At 40.9% G+C, this 26,827-nt stretch overlaps 1 protein-coding gene across 2 annotated transcripts in view; it reads left to right on the top strand.

Moving 5' to 3' along the window:
- Positions 1-2,342: 2,342 nt before the first annotated feature.
- The window catches only part of MAP3K5 (mitogen-activated protein kinase kinase kinase 5), a 106,910-nt gene continuing 82,425 nt past the window's right edge, over positions 2,343-26,827 (top strand). The window contains exon 1 of one of the 2 annotated variants that reach the window (XM_034418877.3): positions 2,343-3,274. In XM_034418877.3, coding sequence (XP_034274768.2) covers positions 2,839-3,274 — 436 coding nt within the window. In that variant the 5' untranslated portion in view covers positions 2,343-2,838. The remainder of the gene's footprint in view (positions 3,275-26,827) is intronic. The other variant, XM_087882813.1, reaches the window with a different exon arrangement.

Below are 26,827 nucleotides of genomic sequence, written 5' to 3'. Positions count from 1 at the left end.
TAGCCTCCTGCTGACTCTTATTCCATTTCTAATCAACTACTATTCCAAAGTCTTTTCACAAGAATTATGGCCAGGAATCCATCCCTTTCTATAACTGCATTTGATGTTGTGTTCGCCTGTGTAAAATGTAATTCTGCTACTTTCAATTTATAACCTAGAGGTGAGAATTTTTTAGAACACTAAAATTCAAACAATGTTCTGATTTCCACCTGTATTTTTAAGGCATTGGTTATCTGATCAGGTTTTATTTTTTTGTCATCTGTGGATTTGATAAGACTGCCACCTCTTCACCTAAGTCACAAAATGAACAAATTGTTCAACAAATACAAAGTTTAAAACTGATTTCTATGGCATCACACTTCATACACCTCTTCAGATTATTGGAGAACTATTGATCATTCCATTGGATAGGGTTTTCAAACCAGTTGGAGAAATATTTAATTCTCATGACAACATTAATTGGGCTAGGAATGAGGATGTCATTGGGCACTTCATCAGATATTTTGTTGAAATCAAGATGTATCACGTCTTCAGTGTTCTCACGAACTATTAAATACATTCCTAATTAAAAACTAACGAGAGGCTAATCTGGCAAATCTTCTTGGAAAATCCTTGCTGATTTTTGGTAATTTGTGCATTGTTTTCAAGGTGCTTACAGACTACCCTATTCTGAAATCTTCCCAATGGTAGTATCAGACTGACTTTTTCTCCCATTTTTTATTTATTTATTAAGTTTAATAGCCACCCATTTTACCACAGGGTCACTGTGAGTTTCTGATGTACTTAGTCCCTAAAGTACACAATGTTTACCTACAATTCATATAAGTAAAGGTTTCCCTGTTGTGTCTGACTCTAGGGCACAGTGCTCATCTCTGTTTCTTGGGCTAGGAAGCCAGCATTGTCCGAAGACAATTCCCATGGTCATGTGGCCAGCATGGTTATACGACAAAGGCGCACAGAATGCTGTTACCTTCTCACCAAAGTGGTACCTATTACTCTACTTGCATTTGCATACTTTTGAACTGTTAGGTGGGCAGGAGCTGGGCAAGGAACGGGATCTCACCCCTTGCATGAAGCTCGGGTCTCGAACCTGGGCTGTCAGCTCTCCAACTGAAAAGCTCAGCTTCTTTACCCACTAATATATTATACTTATTGCTGATAGACCTGTGGTGGCACAGTGCTTAGAATGCAGTACTGCAAGCTACTTCTGCTGATTGCTGACTGCCAGCAGTTTGATTCTCACCAGCTCAAGGTTGACTCAATTTTCCATCCTTCCAAGATTGGTAAAATGAAGGCCCAGATTGTTGAGGAAAATATGGTAACTCTGTAAACCTCTTAGAGGGCTGTAAAATATTGTGAAGCGGTATAAGTGCTATTACTATTTAAAGAGGAAAAAAATCCCCAACTAAATTTCTGGTAGCAATCCCTGTTCTGTTATGTTGCCATCTCATTTTGTGGAACCAGGCTGCCTTAAATTTTACCTACAGACTCTACTTACCAAGAAGCAATTATTCACATAGGAATATAATAGGCATTCAGAATATGGCCTTCACAACTATAATATTATTAGAACAGTTCCTCTGGTCACTGTCCTCTTTTTTTGCATTTTCATGATTGAACTCCAGAAGAAATCCCCTTCTTTCTTTGTATGGATCAATTTCCTCAATTTCCTCAGAATTTCCTTCTTCTGTAGTCATGTTACATTTTTACTTTTGCATCGAATCCTAGAATTTCCCAAGTCAGCTCCTGGCCTATCAAGCTCAGAATCAGGGTATTTCCCTACCTTTTCCAGTGGGGAACTTTCCCAACTCTTTCTGAAAATGCTAGGAACCGAGACTGGGACCTGGTCTGTATTTGTCTTTGAGTCAGTCAGTCTTGTTTCCTGGTAATCACGTCGTAGACAAATCCAGACAGTTCCTTTGGCAAACATTTTTTTTGGAAGTGATGCGCTCTTGCTTTCTTCCTGGGGCTGAGAAAGAGTACCTGGCCCAAGATCACTCAGCTGGCTTTGTGCCTAAGGCAGGATTCAGAACTAGAGCTCCCAATCTTCCTGTATTTGGCCTTTAACCACTATGCATAGTGGTTAATGCATAGACAGACATTAGCTGTAAATAACAGGATTTATGAAAAAGGGGCTGAAGCGACTCTTCACTGAGCAAAATTGAAATATCCGCGCAAGAGGTTAGGAGCGGAACGGCAGAGGGCGCCATACAAATACAGTAGTGTAAAGCGCTTTTCACTTTCATTGCCGCAACGACTCTTCAACCAAAACTTTCGCACTATTTACTAAGCGCAGGAATGCGCAGCTCCCGCTACTATTGGGCAGGGGGCGTGGCCGAGGTGGAAAGGCGGGGCTTCCTTTGGGCGGGCTGCCGGCGGCTTGCACAGGGTTGTAGCAATGCAACAAGTGCCCGCGTCCTGCTCTTCTTCTCTTTTCGTCAGCCGAGGCGCTCGGGGGAAGCGGCCGCCGCGTAACGTCTCGGGGAGAGACCCTCCAAACCGGGCCGAACCGGGCCGAGAAGAGGCAAATTTGCAAAGGAGAGATCGCGCGTCTTTCATAAGGCTGCCACATTTACCGAGGCTCATGAGCTCCGGAAAGGAGTGCGCAATGGTGGCGCTGGCAAACGCCGGAGGAAGTCGCGCTGTCTCCGCTGCCACCCTCGGCTCTGCAGCGTGAGACCGAAGCAAGGGCTCCCTTCCCTCCCGCCCGATTCCCAAGTAGGCAGGATCTTTGCAGAAATAACCAGGTCTCTGGAGCGCAATGGCAGCATCTGCGTGAAAGCCCCGTCGTGGGCCGAGAGAGACGCCGAGTGCAAAATAAAAACAAACAGCAAAGGCATGAGCGAGAGCAGCGAAGGGGAGATCATCAGCTTCTTCGTGCCAAGCATGAGCGGCGGGGGTTGCCCGCTGCTTTACGACGACGGGCTCGGCAGGAGAGCGGCCGCAGCAAGCGAGGATGTGGGCCGCGGGTTCTCGGTCGGCCCGGGCGCTCCGCCGGCCGGCACTTTTTGGAACGATGAGAGCAGCGCCTCCTGTCCGGCCACCGAGGCAACAAATCGGGTTAAAAGCGGCGCGGGTGGCGGTAGCAGCCGGAGGACCACAGTCTCGTACGTGATCAACGAGGCGAGCCCGGGGTTGCTGCAGGCGGCGGAGAGCGGGGCCCTGCAGAGCCTAAGGGAAGCCTGCGAAGCGGTCGGCGCCGACCTGCAAACTCTGCACTTCGGCAAGCTCGACTTCGGGGAGACGTCGGTGCTCGACCGCTTCTACAACGCGGGTGAGTCGCCCGTTTGGTCTCTGGGCGTGGGACATAACGGTTCGCGGCGGTGGCCCGGTTGGGGAATAAGCTCGTTTAAAGACGCAAGGGAGTTTAGTAAAGACGCTCTTTTTGCCCGGTTGCAGGCCGGCGGTTTGGCTACAGAACAGAGCAGTGTTTCTCAACCTTGGTAGCTTGAAGATGGGTGGACTTCAACTCCCAGAATTCCCCAGCCAGCAACGCTGGCTGGGGGATTCTGGGAGTTGAAGTCCACCCATCTTCAAGCTTCCAAGGTTGAGAAACACTGGAATAGAGCAAGAACAAGTTCTCCTCTCTCAGTCTTCCAAATGTCTCCAATTTTATGTCACGGTTGGGTATTGGTCGTTATTCTGAGTCTCTAGCGTATAAGGTCAACGAAAGTCCTCAGTGCCTCCGGAAGAGATCCTTAAATATTCCGAGGCTATTTCTGTTTTTGAATCAAAAGTGTCAAAAGTGTGAAAAGGTAACAGAACTTGGGGTTTGCTGCTGCCTATTTATTCAACTCAAGTATTTCAGAACAATGCCTGTATTTGACACATGACAGTTAAAAAAATGCACAACTAAAAGCCCAATGACCAGAAGTAATATATAAAATTGGTGGGCTTTCTGATGGGTTCTCTTAGAATTAGCTTCCTTCAAGTACATACAAAAAAAGTCCCATTTGTGAAAAGTGGTATTAAACATAACTAAAGTGGAAAAAAAGAGGATTCTTTTGCTTCTATCTCACAACAGACATCTTCCAAAAGCTTCAACCTTAATGTCATCTGTGGTGTCAGATCCTTAAAAAGTAGGAATACATTCATTTTAAAACAGACATTATTGTAGTTATTAAAGAGATTTGCCTTAATGCAGTACAGGTAGTCCTCAACTTATGACCACAATTGAGCCCAAAATTTATGTTGCAGAAGGAAAAATTTGTAAAGTGAGTTTTGCCCCATTTTATGACTTTTCTTGCCACGTTTGTTCAATGAATCACTGCAGTTATTAAGTTAGTAACGTGGTTGTTAAGTGAATCTGGCTTCCCCATTGACTTTACTTGTCAGAAGGTTTCAAACATGATCCCTGGACACTACAACCATCATAACTATGAACCAGTTGCCAAGCATCCGAATTTAAATCATATGATCATGGAAATGCTGCAGCAGTCATAAGTGTGAAAAATGGTCTTTTTTCAGTGCCATTGGTAACTTCAAATGGTCACTAAGTGAACTGTTATAAGTCGAGGACTACCTGTACATGCGTTAAAGATGACCAGTGATGGATTTGGTTAGCGTACATAAAATAAAATTAGAAGCTTAAATTAGGCATCTAGTCAGTGTAGATATTTAATTCTTTAACCTACAACTTTTATTCCTATCTGCGTCCTTGTGGTTATATTCTGATGAAGGAACTGCATTCTCCAGCCTTATACAAGGACCTTCTGTCTTCATTGCCTGAGTCAAGCTGGATCCCTACTCTTGAAACTGTACTTAAGTTTGATAGAAGTCCTGAGGCAGGCAGAATGTGACATACTTCCTGCTTATAAGGAACCTCATGCTAGTCCTCAGGCAAGCTGAAATTTGTCTTTCAGTGTTTGTGAAAGATGGATTAAGGACTCTGTTTTGTCATGCCTTGAATTTTTTTTTTCTGTTTTTGTAGTATGCATATGGGAATCAGCCAATTCCAGTGGCAGCTGTTCAGGACAGTAAACAAAGGCAGATAGGTCAGTTGTTGATAGGTGTCTGGACAGAAAATCTCTGCATGTATATTTTATGCTGTGCAGGATTTTGCTAAGAGCCATAAAGCTTTTTTCAGAATTAATGTAACCATCTCAATTATCCAAAATGCTGATTCGTCTTTGGCTTTATTCATGTATCTCTTCTAATACATGGGCTGGGCATATCCAGCTTAGATTCTGTTTGTGATGTGAACCTACCCAATGGCTATTTTACCACATATCTGGCTTGAAACTTTCTGGCTTGGGCTCGTGATTGAAACTGCATTGGTCTTTCTTGTGAATCTTTCTAATCTCTGAGGATTGGGGAGTTGGAAGGTGCTGCGTGATGGTGATTCTATAACTTCATGGGAGGATCAGTCCAGACAGTGGTTGTTGGTGGGACAGGTCCGACCCTTGGGAACTCTATAATGCAATACAGAGCCTGTAGCCTGGAGGTTGTAGTATTTGTATATACATAAATAAGGTTAGGCTCAAGGCAAGGAAGGCCAAGTGGTTAGAATAGAATAGAATAGAATAGAATAGAATAGAATAGAATAGAATAGAATAGAATAGAATAGAATAGAATAGAATTCTTTATTGGCCAAGTGTGATTGGACACACAAGAAATTTGTCTTTGGTGCATATGCTCTCAGTGTACATAAAAAGAAAAGATACATTCGTCAAGAATCATAAGGTACAACACTTAATGATAGTAAGGGTACAAATAAGCAATCAAATCATACTAGGAAACAATATAAATCGTAAGAATACAAGCAACAAAGTTACAGTCATGCAATCATAAGTGGGAGGAGATGGGTGATAGGAACGTTATTCATTCAAAAGTCCTTTGATTCTGCAAATATACCACCTTGAAGTTCTGATAGGGTTATGTTCCCCCATGGAGAACAGGCTTGCTATTTGAAGATCATCTTGGACTCGCAGCAAAAAAACAAATATTCTATGGTCAGGAGGGCCTTTGCCCAGATTCAGCTGATATGCCAGGTGCGATCTTATTTAGAAATGGATCAGTTGTGTTCTAATGATCTTCCTTATAGATGACTGTAATTTGCTTTACCTGAGGCTGCTCTTGAAAAACCACCTGGAGACTTCAGCCGGTGCAGAATGCAACAGCTTGTATGCTTAAGACACAGTCTTGCTACTATTGTGAAATGCCACTGTTGTGCATTGGCTACCTGGGTGTTTCCAAATCGATTCAAGGTGCTGGTGATATGAGAATGCCTGTTCCAAATAGACTCTGCCACCCGATTTAAGCAAATGGAAGATGATTGTTGAAGGTTCCCATCTACTGGAGTGCCTCTCTTCCTCTCAAACAGCTTGCCCCCCTCCCCCTTCCAAACTCCTACTCCCATCACGTTTCTGGAAGCTTGTAAAAAGCGTGGCTGTTCCACAAAGCCTTTTTGACAGGACTGATGTAAAATTGTTAGTGCCAGATGTGTAATTGTTAGTATAAAACAATATCTTTTAGGTTTTATTGAAGTTTTGTATTGTTTACATTGGCTTTTTCACCATTGCTCTTTGTACACTTATTGCCTTTCAAGAGGGAAGCAGCATGGACATTTCATCAATAAATAAACTTTTTAAAATACTTTGAATATAGGTTAGCATCTGCCAGGATATGTTTAACTGCTTCAATCCGCAAAAAACTGTTCAGGTCCACTGAAACTGTAGGCTCATTGTATCACAATCATTATGCTCTGAGTCTATGTATATACAACCAGGTATGCTGAACAGAAAAATAATAGTACTGTATCTGTTTCTGTCTTACAACAGTCTGCTTATGCAGGCAAAAAAGGAATGGTGGATAATAAGGTTTTACAATAAGCTGAGCCTTTTGAATGCTGATTTACTGGCATAGAGTAAATATGCTAAGGCATGTTGCCTTTCCTCCACAATTTGGGAATTGCTAAATGAACCCAGGAATCTCTCACTGCAGTTCTTTTACATTATATCCCAATCCAGAATGTTATATTAAGCCAAACCTTTTAAACTGCGAAACAAACTGCGGCTTAGATTTCCGTTTTTATAGGAATCACAAGCTAAGAATTGCAATCCATTTGTTCCATGGTACAAATGCTATAATCAGAAGCTCCCTGATTTGTTCAACATCTCCTGGTCATTTGAGACAGATTGGGTGGGATGTCCTGTCCTCATCAGACACCCTTCAGAAAATTCTGGCTTGTAGGGATATATAAACCAGCAAGGAGTGACAATGGTGGTATCCAACTTGGCTTCTTCTGATAGGGAGGACAGAGCTGGCAAGATATATATATACCTTCTCTGCCTGCAGGTCCTTGTATCCTCAGATTCCATTTTAGAATACTAGGAAACCCTCCAGAACATTTTAGAGTGAGTGAGAAAGATGGAATGGGAAAGATTTTTTAAAAGTCCTATTGTATTAGTCAGAATCCATTTACGTGACACTCAATTCCTTGTTGATATTTCTCTCCCAAATAAAAGCTCATGTTCCAATGACCTCTTGTCTGTCAGAGTCATTTGTAAAGTAAATATTATTTAATTTTTAATGATTATCCAACAAGTTGTTCTGGGAAAGAAAGCTTGACCATTTTTTCTTTATTATATTTGACTTCTGTGTTATTCCTCCTCTCCCATTCTCCCCCTTCCATTGCTTTCAGGAAAATTGTGTTGTATGCTTGTTTTGTGAATTTAACTATTTAACAGATATTTTAATATTACTTGGTTGTTTTAATTTTACTTTTATCATGTGAGATAGCGGAAGCTGCAGGACATAAATGCAATAAATAAACATGTAAATTATAGTGACAAAAACTGACATTCTGAGGGACAGTTGGAGAGAATTGTTCTGCATAGTTTTGATGGTTATCTTTATTACGATGGGTGTGGTAGTAAAAAGCTAGTTTAAATGTTTCAGTAATCGGCACAAAAAGGCTGAAGACTTTTTTCTGATGGCTGCAGCAACAATTCTCAGGTTTTTCTCTTGATGCAGATTACATGTTTGGATTGTCATGATCAGATTGCAGAGTTTGATACTGTGGAATGTCATGTTCAGATTAATGTTGTGAAAAAGCACCACTATTTAAATTCAGTGTACATTGTATTTAAGTAAAAATATAAGAGCTTTTTTGGCACTTATTTATTATATAACCATTCAAGGATTACAATTCATTTGATCCAATGTCTGGAAGAAATAGACTGTGATGTACAAAAACCTAGGCAACAGTGAACTGGTTAGTTTTTAAGATTCTTGCTGCAAAAGGTTAACATGACCGTCTAAACCTTTTTACATAATGATTTTTATCAGATAAAATAAACTCTGAACCATAATTGGAGAGCCAGTTTAGTCTAATAGTTAAGGCACCAGATTATAAAACGGGAAACTGTGAATTTTAGTCCCACTTTAACCATGAAAGACAGTCACTCTCTCTCTCAGCCGAATTCACCTCAGACTGGGTTCTTGTTGTGGGGAAAATAGGAGGAGGAAGGTGTGTTATGAATATGTTCGCCACCTTAAGCTATTTGTAAAAAATAATAAAGGTAGGATAGATAGATAGATAGATAGATAGATAGATAGATAGATAGATAGATAGATAGATAGATAAAAATCCTGCACCATTATGTTATTGACATACTGAGCCTGGATAACTCTGCAGACTAAAAGCACTGTAATTTAACACCAGCTGTCTGTAATTAAAGTAAGTTTGAATCTTGCCAGGCTCAAGGTTGACTCAGCCTTCCATCCTTTCTAAGGTAGGTAAATTGAGGACCCAGTTTGTGCGGGCAATAAGCTGACTTTGTATAAAATATACAAAAGTATGAAGGCTATTGCTTAATGCATTGTCTCTGGAGAAGAGCGGCATATAAATCAAATTAAAAAAAAATTAGCTTCTCATAGTCCACTTGCAGCATTGTTGTGGACCACAGGCTGAGGACTGCTGGGGCTATAGGTAGTTGTCGTGTAACAACCCTAATTGAGACTGAAATTTTGGTCATTAAGCGAAGTGATCATTAGGTGAAACATCACGTAACCGCAGCACTTAGCGACAGTTCAGTTCATCCAGGTTGCCTTCATTAGGGGAGGACTGCAGCACCATTAGGCAACAACTTCATGCTTCTCCTGCTCTTCATGAACTGCTGGCTCTACCCTACTGTCTCCTCTCCAGTTAGACTTGGTGAGCTCCCTTTGGCAGAACAGGCTCTGCCACCATGCCATGCTTGCCTCAACTTTAATCCCCTAGTCATCTATCTCTGCCTTGCACTTTGTCACCATCTACACCTATCGCCTCAGATGACCTGTGCAAGTCTTTTTTTTTCTCCTGCTATTGGCAGAGTACACCAGGCCAAGGCAGCTGCTAGCCCTTTTGAGATGCCACTGCAACACCTGTCAGCTTGAGTGGCAGGGGGCAGTAGAGTGTGAACTGTGCAAAGGGCCATCAGTGTGAGGAGGAAGATTGCAAAAGTCGGGGTAGTGGTGGTCCACAGAGCACAGGGTGGAAACAGTGGTGAAATTCATTTTTTTTTACTACCGGTTCTGTGGGCGTGACTTGGTGGGCGTGGTGTGGCTTGGTGGGTGTGGCAGGGGAAGGATTCTGCATAATCTCCATTCCCACCCCACTCCAGGGGAAGGATACTGCAAAATCTCCATTCCTATCCCACTCCAGGTGAAGGATACTGCAAATCTCCATTCCCACCCCACTCCAGGGGAAGGATACTGCAAAATCTCCATTCCCACCCCACTCCAGGGGAAGGATACTGCAAAATCTCCATTCCCACCCCACTCCAGGGGAAGGATACTGCAAAATCTCCATTTCCACCCCACTCCAGGGGAAGGATACTGCAAAATCCCCATTCCCTCCCCACTCCTGGGGGAAGGATATTGCGAAATCTTCATTCCCACCCCACTCTGGGGCCAGCCAGAGGTGGAATTTGCTGGTTCTCCAAACTACTCAAAATTTCCGCTACCGGTTTTCCAGAACCTGCTGGATTTCATCCCTGGGTGGAAAGTGTGATGGAGTGCAAAGGTGGTCAGAAGGACAGAGTTGGGGAGAGATAGATGGGGGAATTGAAGCATCATACATTGTGATTGTAAATGTGGGCAGGCTGCCAAATGCCCAAGTTTTGATGATATGACCGAGGGAGAGCTATATTGGCCATAACTTCAAGGACTGGATGCAGCTACCATTCGTCCAGCGCTGTTGTAATTTCAAAACCACCGAGAGTCAGGGCAGATGAGCAGCATGAAAATTTAATAATTTAATAAATAAATGAAATCAAGAAAACGAATGACAGTTGAACAAAGGATTGTAACCTACCCATGTATTCACAAAATCGTTAATAATTTCAGGTATCTTTCTTTTAGTGTGGACCAAGAGGCACAACAAAATACACCAACAGGAAATATCTCTGCTTGCATTAAAAATAAACACTGAAGCCATTGATATTCTGATGTTTTTTAAAAAATTCTGAATTTGAGTAAAATTTATTTTATAAAAATGATTTCTAGATAGCCATAGCGGTATGGTGGCTAAAGCATACTTTGAACAGTCATTATCCCTCAAACTGTGCTTCCTCACAGAGTTGTGGCGATGGAGGGAAATTAGAGAAAGGAGTGTATGCCACCTTGCGTTACTGTAGGAAAGAGGTATCAGTGAAACAAATGCTGTAAATCAATTATGTTAAGACCATTTCCAGTTTCGATGCATTCAGATTTTTCTCTTTATATTTGCTGCTCCTGAACTTACCAGATCAATACCAAAGAAAGGAAGAAGGATAACTTAGAAGCTAAGGAAGAAGGCATCACATGCCATTGCAATGCAAGTACCACTCCTTTTAAACAGCAGATTGTTTAAACGCACAATTGGTGTGTGTGTGTGTGTGTGTGTGTGTGTGTGTGTGTGTGTAAGATGAAACTTTGACTGTGACAATGCTGCTTTCATCATTTCTACCAAAAGCATTCAATCCTGCAGTTGTCTCTGATTAGAAGTGGGGAAGAATTTTGTCAGAAGGGGCAAAGGAAAAAAATGTAAATAAATCAAGTAGTAGTTAATTAGAAGGGTTTAAAGATCAAGATTGCTAGAAGTACAAGGAAAATAATCTTGGTTTATTTGATTAAGTTTAAAAAAGATACTATTTGTTGTTGTCTCTGGTAACATTTAGATAAGACATGGGATATGAGAAGAGGAGATAATTTGTTGCATTTTAAGAGAAGATAATTTCTTAAAATTGTTTATACTTGTTACAAGAAGGGTGAAGTAACTTCTTAATATATTTCCTTTCCCCCCTTTATTATATATTTTTATTTCTCTTCTAAGATTCTTTCTATTTTTTCTCCTGCACTTTTCTTTTTTCTTCCCCCCTTCTTTTTTTAATATGAATTGGTGGTTTTTATTGTAATCTATAATCATTAATAAAATTACTCTAAAAAAAAGGAAATGGGTCTCCAGGAACTCCCTTAGTAACCAAGAAAGAGGAGAGTAATAGGGGGTAACCCCATTGGTGAGTGGAATAATAGGGCTGACAGGATCCACAGCAGGTCTCCTCACTGGCACGAGTAAGACAGGACAATCAAGTGGGGTGAGATGGTCCCTCAAGGTATAGCCTGAGTTTCTTTATGGACAAGAAGTTTCTCCTGTTGGTTTCTTAACAGCCTCTGGCTTCTACAGAAGTTGACTTACAAGTACAAGTAACATAACCATTAAGACCAGACTTTGAGGTTGAAGCATTTTGAGGCTGACCGTCTGACTTGAGGTGACACCTCTGACCAAGCCATCTTCTGAGAAAGAAGCACATGAGTGGACAGGGGATGGAAGCAAGGGACAAAGTCAGAATAAACATGTACAGACAACATTGTTGCTATGATTAGTCAACACAGCCAGATTTTTAGACAGGATTTGACATGTTTTGTCAATTTTTCTGAAGCACCTGAATTATGCAGATGTTGTTGGGTGGTGTTAATGTAAACTATTCCTAGCAAAGCTGTCTTTTGCAATTGACTGATGATGCTTTTGTCAGTGCAAGTGGTGTTCAAGAGAGCTCCAGGTATTTTGGGATTGTACCTAAGATGCCTATAACTATTAGTACTGTCTTTGCTGTTTGCAGGTCTTTGTAGTTTGTAAATTTTCTCCAGGTCTTTCTCTGTTTCCAGGTAATGCCACATCCACTACATTTTGTCTTTCTTGTCAACAGTTGTTAAGTCTTGGTAGGTGCTTGTCTATTTGAATTCTAAAGTCCCCAGAGTACTTTAACTTCTTGATAAGCTATTATATTGTATATTTTGTGGTCCTACCAGTTCTTGCTTCTAGGCAAATGGTATTTCTTGCAGATAGTCCAATGCATTATTGTTGCTACTTTGTTACGCTGTTGTTTGTACAGGTAGTCCTCGACTTACAACATTTCGCTTAGTGACCGTTTGAAGTTACAACAGCATTGAAAAAAGTGACTTATGACCATTTTTTCACACTTATGACCATTTCTGCATCTCTGTGGTCATGTGATTTACATTCAGATGCTTGACAACTGACTCATATTTATGATGGTTGCAGTGTCCTGGGATCATGTGATCACCTTTTGCGATCTTCTGACAAGCAAAGTCAATGGGGAAGCCAGATTCACTTAAGAACCGTGCTACTAATTTAACAACTGCAGTGATTCACTTAACAAATGTGGCAAGAAAAGTTGTAAAACGGGGCAAAACTCACTTAACAAATTTCTCACTTAGCAACATAAGTTTTCGGCTCGATAGTGGTTGTAAGTTGAGGACTACCTGTAATCAGTTTTTGCAATCTTCTTGCAGCAGCTAACTAGTGGTGCACTGTGCCTTCAGCTTCTTTATAGAGACTGTCCTTTGCGGTCTTCTCAATTTTGGCTTTATATGCATTTATTTATTTATTTATTTATATGCCGCCCTTCTCCGGAGACTCAGGGCGGCTTATAGTGCGTTAAGCAATAGCCTTCATACTTTTGTATATGTTTTACAAAGTCAGTTTATTGCCCCCACAAACTCGGTCCTCAATTTACCTACCTTAGAAAGGATGGAAGGCCTTGAGCCTCGTGAGAATTGAACTCCCAGTAATTGCAGGCAGCTGGATGTTAAATGCTGCCTTAGTAGGAGGCATTAGCCTCCTACGCCACTCAGGCTCTTATTCTTAAGGCTTGGTCTTATGCAGCCAGAATTAGCCCCCCTGAATCATTATTATTAAAAATCTTTAATTAAAATGTGCTGTCTCAGTAGGAAGAAAAGATCTGGTGACCTGTTAAAGTGCAGGCAGGCAGAAGCTGCTAGGACAAAGCCAGTTGGAGAGAAACTTTGGTGTCTTCTGTCCTCTGGGATGCTGTAGAAGTTAACATGTTAGACTAAGACTGAGAAATGAAGGTTTCCTATTTAGCTTGCAGAGCTTGGATTCATTGAATGAGTTTACCAAAAATGTAAATATTGCAGAATATACAGCCTCATGCTACATAACTAAGCTCTTTCTAATAGTACTTCTGGAGTATATCCTGCAACAATTTTGGAAATAACGGTTATGCTACAGATTGCCATTTTGTTTAGTAGAATGCTAAAACCCATTTTATTACGAGACTCAGGAGAAAAATTGAAAACAAGGAGACATGGTGAATATCAAAAGATCTGTATCATTTTGGCAGCCGTAGGCATAACTTTAAGAAACAAAATGTAGGATCTTATTGCAATCTTGTTTGCTTTCTTCTTAAATCCTGCTGTAGAACTTACTGAAAGGTATAAAAGAGAAATTCCAAACCTCTGTGTCAATACATATAAAACTCTTTCCTGACTCAGAATCACCAGGCTCTGTCTTATGCATTTTACACAGTAAACCAATGTTTTCTTACAGTGTTGTTGTTTTGGTTTCGTTCTAAAAATATTTCTCTGACTTCAGATGTTAGTTTCTGACTCAGAGATTGATGCCTGTTGCATAAATCTTTATTATAACAGATGTATCATTTCCCTCTTACAGTACACCACTTGCCCCCAAAGAAGCATTTATTTTATGAATTTATCTTTTATTCTCAAAATTTTCAAAATAGTTTTATAACTATATGAGAAGAAGATTGGCAGATAGCAGCAGGGTGGATTTGATTTAAATCGAGTTGATTTAAATCACAATTTAAATCATGATTTAAATCACTAGTAAAATGGCTTGATTTAAATCAACTCGATTTAAATCATAATTTTTAAAGAGCAACTGTCATCTCTGCTACCCCTTTGACCCACTGTTGACTCACTGATAGTCCCAGTGTTGCAGAATATACAGCCTCATGCTACATAACTAAGCTCCATTTCATGCTGAATAAACTAAATTATTTATGTATCTTAAATAGAAAACTATTTTACGATAGAGTTTTACCCCAAAAGTTTTTTATTAAAATAAATTCGATAAAAATAAAAAAAATCCGATTTAAATAAAAAAAAATCTGATTTTTTTTGATTTTTTTAAAAAAATCATTGATTTTTATCCACCCTGGATAGCAGTGAAGTCCTGGAAGGAACTTAGTTTTATTTTATTCCCTTAATAATTCAGTGGGATAGAAAATTATTACGTACTAGTTTACAAAAAAGGATCTAATTCATAATAAGTCTTGCATTGTGCAATGAATTTTAATAAATAGTTTGTACATCATTGTGCAAAGCTTGTTTTAGGGACCCAAGGTGCTTTTTCAAGAGGCAACTGGACTTTCTGGTTTTTCTTTGAAGATGTTTCACATCCAAGAAGCTTCTTCAGCTCTGAGTGGATGGTGGGAAATGGAAGGACCATCCAGTCAGAGTTGAAGAAGCTTCTTGGATAAGAAGCAAAATGTTTTCAAAGAAAAACCAGAAAGTTCAGTTGCCTCTTGAAAAAAAAAGACAACCATGACCTGGATGACTGAGAATCTCCATAGACACTTGCTTTAGGGAGTTTTGTGGTGACACAGCAAAATTGAAGGTCTTACAGGGTTTGTTTTGTCACTAAATATTTCTGAAATGGAATGAAAAATGAAAATATCAGTTCACAAGTTGAACTCTTCCACTGTCTGCAGTCCTCAGCTTTGCCCATTGAAGAAGACTAAATTATTATGTCTTTTTTGATGGGATATTCAGAAGCATTCTGATAATTTTTTTCTCCCATCCTGGATATTTTAGATTGTTGCAAATTACTGTACAGTACAATCAGAAAAGCAAAGATTGGAGACATTTGATGAAAAAAAAAGGCAAAGAATGGGGACTGAAGTAAAAGTTACAGCTGGAAGAAAGCAAGGAAAAATCTTATTAGGAGGTAAAAGGGATTTTGTAGCTTTCAAAAGTTAGAATTTAAGAAAGATACGCTTGAAAGATAGAACAATAGAAACAAGAGTTAGCTATTATTGCTACTTCATAAAAACAGTGATAAGGACACTTGTACATGCACCTGTTTCTTCCTTCCTCTGGATGGGGATCAGGAGTTTAGTACCTCTGAAGAGATTGCATTAGAGTTGCTTATGTAGCTCTTATTTATAATTCACTATTTAAATCCATTGTTGTTTCCCTTAACCATGATTTTACTGCAGTTTTTATGTTTTTTTCAAAGCATAGAATGTTTTGCAGTACCGTATTAATAGACAGAACATGGTTGAGCTGCAAAAATCCAGACAATCCCTAGATGGTGACAAAAAGATAGAATTGTTGATTTTTGCTTGTGGCCATTTATGGCCATCTGGATTTTTGCAGCTAAGAGCTAGTAGGCCAAATTATTATAATGCAACAAAATCATGCTTCCCCCTTCTTGTTTATTATGCAGCTCTGTTATTCCCTACCATAAATAATGCTTTATGTTCATTTGTGCCATACATGCTTTTTATACAGATAGAGAGGCTGTGTATACAAAGATATAGGGTGGAAGAAGTCAAATTTCTTTCTAAATTCCAGGGATTCTTTGCTAAGAGTTCCTTGCTTACCTCAGGAAATGCTGTTCCACCCCCTCCTTTTTCTTTCTGGAAGCAGATGGTGGCTTTTAAAACACATTGGTTTCATATTAATAGCTGACTAAATTATTTCCATGCCCAACTGTTGTACATCCTCCAGCATCTGCCATTTATAGTCATAAAATGCTGTGCCAGCCTTCTAGTTGTTACCAGTTACTGAAATGAATGTTTGGAAATACAAATGAATGAATTATGTTTCTGCTTGCTTTCCCTGAAATACAGTTTGTGCTCTCTCCCCCTTCCCCTTCCCAAACAGCTACAACAGATCCTGCCTTGGATTTGCTAAAGTTTCTTCCAATGTTGTTTTGTTTCTTTTCCAGAGAACTGTTTGCCTGGGGTCTGTTCCTAAACCGATAAAAATTATATCTTCTTGTGCTTGGAATCATGTTTCATTAAACTATACTACCTTAATTACCGTATTTTCCGGTGTATAAGACGACTGGGCGTATAAGACGACCCCCAACTTTTCCTGTTAAAATATAGGGTTTGGGCTATACTCACCATATAAGACTGCCCCTCTTCCAATGCACACCAAATAAAAATTAAAAAACATCAACTGGCTCACCTACAATGTAAAAGCAGCTGTGCTAGACCCAAAATGGCCCCTGCAACAAGCAGGAACCTCACACAGCCACAAAAAGTCCAAAAAACCAACTTTCACACTTTACACACACAAAATTCCACATACAGCTTTGTGAGATTTTGTGTGTTTGTGTAGTTGGAGTGAAACACTACAGAAACACACTAAATCTCAGAAAGCTGCACAAATATTGTTTTATTTTATTTTATTTTTATTTTTATATGAAAGCTAAATTTAAAACTTCCTAAACTTTAAATGGCTAGGTCTAAAAAAGAACAACTAAAAAAACCCCAATTGACTATTTTTTTTAAAGCTCCCAAATGGGAAAAAAACTTACCCAATAGAACAGGGGTCTCCAACCTTGGCAACTTTAAGACTTCTAGACTTCAACTCCCAGAATTCCTCAGCCAGCTTTGCTTTGATGGCTGAGGAATTCTGGGAGTTGAAGTCCACAACTAACTCCTTGCTTGATTGCAGGCAGGGAGTTGCTTGCTTGCCTGAATAGATTCAGGCAAGCAAAGCAAGGCAAGCGTTGCGACTAGCAGCTGAGGTAAGCAAGCTGGAGGGGGAAAACTTGTTCCCTTTTACATGGCTCTGGCCATCCCAGCTGAGTTGCAGGGAACTCAGCTGGGATGGGATCGACCATCAGAACTGGGACCGTCAGAGCCATGGTTCTGGCGATCCCAGCTGAGTTGCAGGGAACTCAGCTGGGATCGTCAGAGCTGGGATCCTCAGAGTAAAAGGGAAAAATCTTTTTTCCCTTTTACGTGGTTTCTGGCGATCCCAGCTGAGTTGCAGGGAACTCAGCTGGGATCGTCAGAGCTGGGATCCTCAGAGTAAAAGGGAAAAAACTTTTTTCCTTTTACGTGGTTTCTGGCGATCCCAGCTGAGTTGCAGGGAACTCAGCTGGGATCGTCAGAGCTGGGATCGCCAGAGTAAAAGGGAAAAAACTTTTTTCCTTTTACGTGGTTTCTGGCGATCCCAGCTGAGTTGCAGGGAACTCAGCTGGGATCGTCAGAGCTGGGATCGCCAGAGTAAAAGGGAAAAAACTTTTTTCCTTTTACGTGGTTTCTGGCGATCCCAGCTGAGTTGCAGGGAACTCAGCTGGGATGGGATCGACCATCAGAACTGGGACCGTCAGAGCCATGGTTCTGGCGATCCCAGCTGAGTTGCAGGGAACTCATCTGGGATCGTCAGAGCTGGGAACCTCAGAGTAAAAGGTAAAAAACTTTTTTCCTTTTACGTGGTTTCTGGCGATCCCAGCTGAGTTGCAGGGAACTCAGCTGGGATCGTCAGAGCTGGGATCCTCAGAGTAAAAGGGAAAAAACTTTTTTCCCTTTTACGTGGTTTCTGGCGATCCCAGCTGAGTTGCAGGGAACTCAGCTGGGATCGTCAGAGCTGGGATCGCCAGAGTAAAAGGGAAAAAACTTTTTTCCTTTTACGTGGTTTCTGGCGATCCCAGCTGAGTTGCAGGGAACTCAGCTGGGATCGTCAAGAGCTGGGATCGCCAGAGTAAAAGGGAAAAAACTTTTTTCCTTTTACGTGGTTTCTGGCGATCCCAGCTGAGTTGCAGGGAACTCAGCTGGGATGGGATCGACCATCAGAACTGGGACCGTCAGAGCCATGGTTCTGGCGATCCCAGCTGAGTTGCAGGGAACTCATCTGGGATCGTCAGAGCTGGGAACCTCAGAGTAAAAGGTAAAAAACTTTTTTCCTTTTACGTGGTTTCTGGCGATCCCAGCTGAGTTGCAGGGAACTCAGCTGGGATCGTCAGAGCTGGGATCCTCAGAGTAAAAGGGAAAAATCTTTTTTCCCTTTTACGTGGTTTCTGGCGATCCCAGCTGAGTTGCAGGGAACTCAGCTGGGATCGTCAGAGCTGGGATCGCCAGAGTAAAAGGGAAAAAACTTTTTTCCTTTTACATGGTTTCTGGCGATCCCAGCTGAGTTGCAGGGAACTCAGCTGGGATCGTCAGAGCTGGGATCGCCAGAGTAAAAGGGAAAAAACTTTTTTCCTTTTACGTGGTTTCTGGCGATCCCAGCTGAGTTGCAGGGAACTCAGCTGGGATTGTCAGAGCTGGGATCGCCAGAGCTGGGATCGCCAGAGCCATTTAAGGCTCGTCAGAGCCTTTCGGGCTGGTCTGCCTGGTTACAGGAGAACTACACCCGGCGTATAAGACGACCCCCGACTTTTGAGAAGATTTTCATGTGTTAAAAAGTCGTCTTATACGCCGGAAAATACGGTAGCTGTAATCATTGAGTCACTGACAAAAAGACTGTCTTTGTTTAAAGCAAGGGTGTCAAACTCATTTTCATTGAGGGCTGCATCAGGTTTGTGTTTGACCTGGGGGGGCGGGGTGTGTGGCCAGGGTGGGCGTGGTCAACTCGACATCACTTGTGTCGGTGACGCTTGGGGTGGCCCGAGCGCTCACGTGGCCCTCCCAAACTCCATTTTCGCTGGCAGAGGCACCGCAGGCCGATGCATCGCTGTCTTCAGGGCAGCCCACGGGCTAGATCTAAGCCCCCCCACGGGTCGCATCTGGCCCGTGGGCCTTGAGTTTGACACCCTTGGTTTAAAGGATGTTATTCCACAAGGCTGTAGTGATCACCAGCCTATTACATTCCAATATACTTTGAACATACCAGAATATTGAAAACACACAATGATCACATGCCTGCCTGCACTATAACTTTCAGGCCAAAAATGAATTACCATATTTTTCGGAGTATAAGACGCACCTTTCCCCCCCCCCCCTAAAAGGGGGTGAAAATTTAGGTGCGTCTTATATACCGAATGTAGCCCTGCCCACCCACTGGCCCCCACCCTTTGGGCTCTGCCTCGCAGCAATTACCTCCTTGCAAGCAAACAGCAAGAAAAACAGCTCCTTTCAGCTTCAGCACAGCCTAATTAGCACAAGTTGATTGAATCGGCCTCCCGACTCTCAGCTGATTTGCTCTCAGCTGTTTTAGGCAGGGCTCTGCTGCTTACTGCAAAGAGGTAAATTGCTGGAGCATATTTTTTTCCCCTTGTGCTAATCAAGCTATGCTGAAAATGAAAATGAAAGTAAAGCAGGCTGTTTGCTGTTTGCTGCGACGAGGCAAAACTGCTCAGAGGCAGAGGGAGATTTCTTTTTCTTCTTTTCCTCATCAAAAAAGGTAGATGCGTCTTATACTCCGGTGCATCTTATACTCCGAAAAATACGATAAATGGGCTGTTAATTTAGCTGATAAAAATCACTGCAGTATTTCATTCAAACCGTTTAGCAAGACAGTCAACTTAAAATTGATTAATGCTGATCCAACTTCTCCAGTTATCCTGAGCTACTATCAACAAACAGTTGACCATTTAAAACCAGAACTAAGGCAGGGCCCTTCTACCTTAAATTCAACTTAGCAACAACATAGCTGCTGATTTGATACGGAATGTAGGACAGCATGTCCTATGGTTAGGAATTTGGCAAGGGGAGCAAAAGTTAGTTGTGCCCTATGGGTAATAATGGAACTGCTTATGAAGAAAAGGGAATATAAACTTCTCCTAAAGCATAAGAAGGAAAATTACTCCTTGGCAATCTCTCCTGACTGCCATAAATTGAAAAGACATAGCATTATTCTAGAAACTGATAAATGCCAATTTGGGCAAAGATAAGAATATCTTAGAGGCTAGAGTGTCCAAAAATGAATGGAGGGACCATTATATTAGATTATACTAGATCTTTGTTTAGTTGGTATCAGAAGAGGGCATGATAAAAATAAAAATTTAAGATTTTTCTCTACAATAGGACTAATTGGCTTCCCCTCTCTTCCTATTCTCCAAACACATGATTGTTTAGTTCTCCTTTGGAACTAAAATTGACCTTTGGTATGTTTTGATATACTATAGTAAAAGGCAAATATTTGTGATGGCTGGTAAAATTATGGTTAAAGTAATAGTTTTATTAACTCAAGTTATTAAGTGATATTTATACTTAGGGGAATAATATACCATGTGAACTAGTCTATCCATGCTAATTTTACTGCATATTTACTGAATGTTTAAATTGTTGGGACCTGATTATATTTTGAATATGTTTGTGTTGGTGAAATGCGTTGGAAACAACATTCATTTCTACCTGCATGATGATAGCATTATAATACTCAGTATTTGTGTTTGTTGTAGTGTAATAAGGTAAATAGATTTTTCAGGCTATATATGCATATATGAGCTACATGGTTGTTTTGTAAATTTGACAAAGCTGTAGTGATAGCCTATACCCATGATGGCACGCGGAGCCATATCTGTGGGCACCTGAGCGTTGCCCTAGCTCAGCTCCAGCGTGCCGGCCAACTGATTTTCAGGCCTTCCGGGCCTACCAGGAGTCAGGAAATGGGCCATTTCCAGCCTCTGAAGGGCTGCCGGGAGGGTAGGTGAAGCTGTTTTTGCCCTCCCCAGGGTCCAAGAAAGCCTCTGGAGCCTGGAAAGGCTGAAAATAGGGCCTTCCAGGCCCACCGGTAACCTTTTTGCCGTTAGTGCCAAAGGCGGGGGGAGGGGGAAGATTGAGGGGTGGGGTCATGTGCGCATGTCTGGGAGGGTGACATTGAATTATGGGTGTGCGCACGCATGTGCGTAACCCCCACATGCTCCCCCCGCTTTTGGCATGCGACAGCAAAAAAGTTAGACATCACTGACCTATACTGATGTAGAAGTTACCATCTCCCAGTTTCTAGCTTGATGCCTTAACTGTTACACCAAGCTATCTCTCTTTAGATATTTAGAAACCTCCATTTAGAGAAACCTCTCACAAAGCCAGACAACAGAACTAAAAAAAAAAAAATCAAGAGGAACAATTGAAACCCAACAGCACTGTATAAACTATCAGTCCTAAATCAATTGTAGGCCAAGCTGAACAAGTAAGGCTTTGGGGCTCACTTGGAAATCTAGGGAAGGTTGAACATTGATAAGAACAAAATTTCAGAAGCAGGGAGCCACAATTTAAGAGTTCCTGTTACTTTTGTTTGCTAATGTTCCAGCAGATCCACAAGTAGAATCTCCACTGATCTCAGAATTCAGGTATATTGTTATGAGTAAGACATTGAGTAATCTGAAACAGCTTTTCCACAGTACAGGGGTGTGGGTGGGGGCAGTTAAAACTACCACTTGCACCAAAAGCAGCTTTTTGAAAAACTTGATTTTAATACAGAGATTTTAATAGAGAAAGATGAATATCGCTTAAAAATGGCCTCTATCCACCCTTGGGGTTTTAAAGGTTTTTACTAAACCAGTGAACGTTTTAAAAAGTTTTCACATAGAATAGCAAAAAAACCCTCTTCCTGGTACTCCTTGCTTAGTGACCGCACTTGGGACTGGCACACAGTCACTAGATGAAAAAAATCATATGGTTGTAAGTTGCAATTCTACTTCCACTTTCCATTTTGCACAGTATTAACTCAGCTTGTTGCAAGCAAGTTGTGAAGTATATGGACAGCAGTTCTGTAATAAGGATGCTGCGACAGTCATAAATGCATCCAAATGGTTGCGAAGCAAATGAATTGTGATTACACAACGGTGGGCTGCTGCGATGGTCTTAAGTGTGAGGATGGATAGCAACATTTTTTTAGCACCATCATAACTTCAAACAGTCACTGCATGAGGCAGTTTGTAAGGAACCTGTACCTGCAGTTGACTATTGAATAGAACTTCTCTATGTCTGGCAAAAAGTTGACACAGCTTTGTTGAGAAGGCTTGGGTCTAAAGGGAACCCTATGGCTTGTCTGTATTCTATGGGATAGAACCGTGATGGCAAACCTATGGCATACGTGCCCGAAGTGGCACACAGAGCCATGTCGCCTGGCACGTGCGTTGTCGCCCATTCCTCTTCCGGGTTTTTGGCACACATGCACATATGACGATCAGCTAGCCTTTTTGAGTGCGGCAGTGCAGGAAACTGGAAGAGCTGGCCAGCTGATCGTCGTGTGTGCATGCGTGCCAGAAACCTGGAAGACTAGCTGGCATGCACGCCAAAAATCGCAGCTTCATTTTCGGGGGCGCGCATGCACCTTGGGCAGCTCCTCTTCCGGGTTGTGGCCCAGACAAGCGTGCACGCTCCTTTTTTGGCACTCAGTGCCGAAAAGGTTCGCCATTACTGGGATAGAATTTCTATATACCTGTTTTACCGCAATTCCAGAGGTTTACCAGTCACAAGTGCAGTTAGGGTTAAAAGTAATCATGCCAGTTGATGATTTAGAACAGTGTTTCTCAACCTCCACATCTTTTAAGAGGCATGGACATGTTGGCTGAAGAATTTGGGGAGTTAAAGTCCACACATCTTAAAATTGATGAGGTTGAGAAACACTGCTTTAAACTGCAGCCCAGCCTCAGTGTTAAGAATTTTTAGGCATTCAGTGAGGCTGATTTTGGAACTAATACATACTGCATAGGGTTGCTTGCCCAGTCCTACTGATTCCACTTGAATTAGGTTTTACTTTGCTAAAAGTTGTCCATTGAACCTGAGTTATAACCAAAGACTGAAGTAATTGTCGAATAAATATGTGTGGATCTATCAGCTTTTCTCTTGTATTCCTTGTATATTTTATTTCATTTATTTGATGAAGGCTTTTTTTTTTAAATTTGATTTATATGCCGCCCTTCTCCGGAGACTCAGGGCGGCTTACAATGTGCTCAGCAATAGCCTTCATCCTTTTGTATATTTATACAAAGTCAGCTTATTGCCCCCACAACTGGGTCCTCAATTTACCTACCTTAGAAAGGATGGAAGGCTGAGTCAGCCTTGAGCCTTGGCGAGATTCGAACCTGCAGTAATTGCAGGCAGCTGGTCTTAATAACCAGCTTAATAACAGGGTGCCTTAGACCACTGTACTACCAAGGCTCTTTTATCCTGCTCTTCAACTTTCGGGAATAATAAAAATAAAGCATCTCCTGTCCTTAGGCTTGCAGATAGAAAAGTGATGATACAGGGAAAATAAGGAATGGGGAGGGAAAGGGGAAACAAGGTAATACAGGGATAAAATTTAAATGTTTTATGGTTTGTATGGGTGGCCAGTTGTAATAGAAATGGGCTGCCTGCCTGGAGGTCCGGATGACGTCACTTCCACAGCTAGTAATCTTGTTGTTTTTCTTCATAGGACATTTGACCCCACTGATTTCTGAGGAAGGAGAAGTGACTTCCCAATGCTGCTGGTGGCAGTGGTAGCATAAGGCAATGATTCTAAAGTTTGAGGCTGATGAGGTGGGAACCAGCAGTTCCCAAGGCAGAGAAAGCCATTATGTAAACATTTCCAAACCACCAAAGGCCACCAAGTGATCCATCATCTATTATGTTTGAGGCTGTAGTCTTGTTTGCAATAAGTATTTTAATTCAACCCACTTGTGTCTGAGAATCATTTTTTTTAGCCAGGCTGAGACACTTAAGAATTAAATGTTTATGATTTCATGCCACCCCATTTGCAAAGCCTCAGTGTGATAAGAGGTGCCATCATCTGCCTCTTTTTGATAATTAAGGTTGGGCTTCTGGCCTTTATTGATAAGAACAGGCACAGGTCAAGAATTCCTCCTTAATCACTTCTTACATTTCTTGCTTTCTTCATGGAAGTACACAGTAAATATACCCAAAGATCCTGAAAGTGGAATCCCTTAACAGCATTGGATAGAGCATTGGTAATCCTAACAAAAAGTCTTGACACATATTAGAGAATGGCTTTTCTAGACCCAGTTACTATTCTCCTTTTACAGGAATTATGATACAAGTAACATCTATGTCAAGAATGTTCAAACGTTTTATTAGTCTCTGTTGAGTAAGACTGCATTCCTCACAATCTTTTAATGCATAAACTTGCATGATTTATGTACTTCCTGTATGCATCCAAGTGTTTTTTTTTTCAGCTGACTGACCAACACATGAGCCCAAATTCCTAAAAAGTCATGGGTGTCTTTCGTAAGAAACTCATTTCCGTTTCACAATTCCCTAATAAAAGTCCTATCATTCTCTCACCAGACTGGAATCTTGGTTGACTAACATTAACATGAGCAAGATTCCTATGACATCACTGCAGTGCAAGGCCCACAGATGTTTGTGCCATGTTATTTTCACATTATATATTTGAGAAAGATGCACAGAAAGCCATCCTAGGTATACATTTATGCCCAATCTTTAACCAGTGATGGAAAAATAAGTATGCACTATATTCATACTGATATTTGTTTTTGTTAATTAATATTTACTAATCATTTCATCTGAAACCCTGACTAATTCTGAGGAAAACCAAGATATTATTCAATCTGCTTGTTGAGCCCAGCCCTTGATTTGTATTTGAGCAGAGATAAGAAATCATGGAAAATCATAAGAAGAATGTTATGGATACATTTGAGTTGGTTGCTCCTGGAGGAAGCCAAATAGTTCAGGATGGAGCTAACTTTGGAGAACTGGAATTTGCTTTCGGCACTCCTGCTCAGCTCCAAAGCACCTTCTGTTCTACCCTGTTTCCCCGAAAATAAGACCTCCCCAAATAATAAACCCAACCAGGTTTTTGAGCGCATGTGATAAAATAAGCTCTCTCTAAAAATAAGCCCCCCCCAAAAAAAATAGGCCCTCCCCAAAAATATTTAAGTACATGCGCAGCCGGTTCCTGCCATTTCCTCTCGTTAGGGTTACGGAGACAGAGGTGGAAATCAGGTAAGACGGCAAGAAGACCCCCGTCTTGCTCCACACGCCCCAAAATAATAAGACCTTCCTCAAAAATAAGGCAAAATGCTTATTTTGGGGTTCAAAAAAATATAAGACAGGGTCTTATTTTCGGGGAAACACAGTATCAATCTCTGTGGTATAAAGCAAGAACAGTCCTGCTACAGTACATCTTTTAACTCCTCAGTAGGGCAAGGAGAGGTCATCCCCTTGTTCTATTCAGAGCCCCTGTTCTGGAGCATATTGCAAAAAGCGGGAGGGGGGGGGTTTACAGGATATCACACTGCTGTACCTCTCTACACATGAACTTAGGACTTCATGCAGGGAAAACAAGTCTTTTGCAAAGCAGCCTTAGAGGGGAATTGAAGCAAGGACACTTGTTGATAGCAGCAGACTATCAGTTCATTTAAAAATATTTATTTTTATTCGGATATTTGAAATAAACCTTTATTTTTACAAAAAAAAGAAGCATAAAGGTAAAAAATAAAGTTTCCTAGGATTCTTGTGTTCCATATAATCTTTGGGCAGAGAGCCAGATTAAAGAGACCAAATTATTGCTGTTACAACCTGCAACTACCAGTCGCTGCCAGTAAAAAAAATGAAAGCAAACCTGTTTATCGTGTTCGTTTAATCTAATTTTGCCGAGAACAGCTTTCATGCAAAGTGTGAACAATCTAATTCAAATGAGTCACATCCGCTTTCAGTTGTGGATTTATAAGTACAATTTAATCTAATTTAATTACCAGTTGGATATTATTAGTCTTGCAGCATATACTTCAGTGTTTTCCTCCAAATAATTTTACACACACGTTTCCTGCATACTGTGGAATATATATCTTACATTGTTATATTGAATGTGTACAGAATGTGAATTGTGAATTGAAGCCTTTGGCAAAATCTGACTTCTTATTTCTTAAATCTGATCTTCTTATTTCTTAAATCTGATTGCTGATAAGAGCATCGGTTGAAGTTATATGTAGCATTGATGGCAAAATGATTTATTAATAGGCTTTAAAAAGAAAAAAATATCTTTATTGCGGATGTCTATTGACATGTCTTTGTCCATTCACTTGCTAAAGGGTCCCTGCAACAAAGTTGAACTAATAAGGACAGGTTACATCACATCTGTTTTGTAATTCAGTAGCATTTGTTTGCAGGGAAGTAGGACAGAAGACGAATTGATTTAATAATTTAAAAAGTAGATTTTTGGAGGTGAACAATTGCATAGAAATTGGATGAGTTTAAAACAAAAGGCAATGAAAGGATCAATACATCTGCCATTTATTGCTCCAAATTTTATTTGGGCAAACTGATTTTAACCTTGTCTGATAGCAAAGGTGAGTTAAAGAAAAAAGAGGAGGAAAGGAAAATATGAGATAATTAACATTTGCCTCTTTTCTCTCACTTTTTTTCTTTCAAGACTGTAGAAGCCCCTGTTCAATCATGCCAATGGCATGACCTCTTGTTTTGTTTGATTCTAGGAGATGTCATGTTCTATCATACTTGCAGATAATAAAGGAGTTTTATTGATACCCCTTCTCTTTTTATAGTTAGTTTGAGATGTTGGAGAACTGGGGTCAGTCATTTACTGTATGAATGCTAACATAAAATCTAGGAATAAAGTGCAAGACTTGGTC

The sequence above is a fragment of the Pantherophis guttatus genome, chromosome 1 (genome assembly GCF_059756535.1).
Source record: "Pantherophis guttatus breed Tessera chromosome 1, ASM5975653v1, whole genome shotgun sequence".
Lineage (NCBI taxonomy): Eukaryota > Metazoa > Chordata > Lepidosauria > Squamata > Colubridae > Pantherophis > Pantherophis guttatus.
Note: the sequence above shows the minus strand (reverse complement) of the source record. Positions and strands in the feature narration are given on the sequence as shown.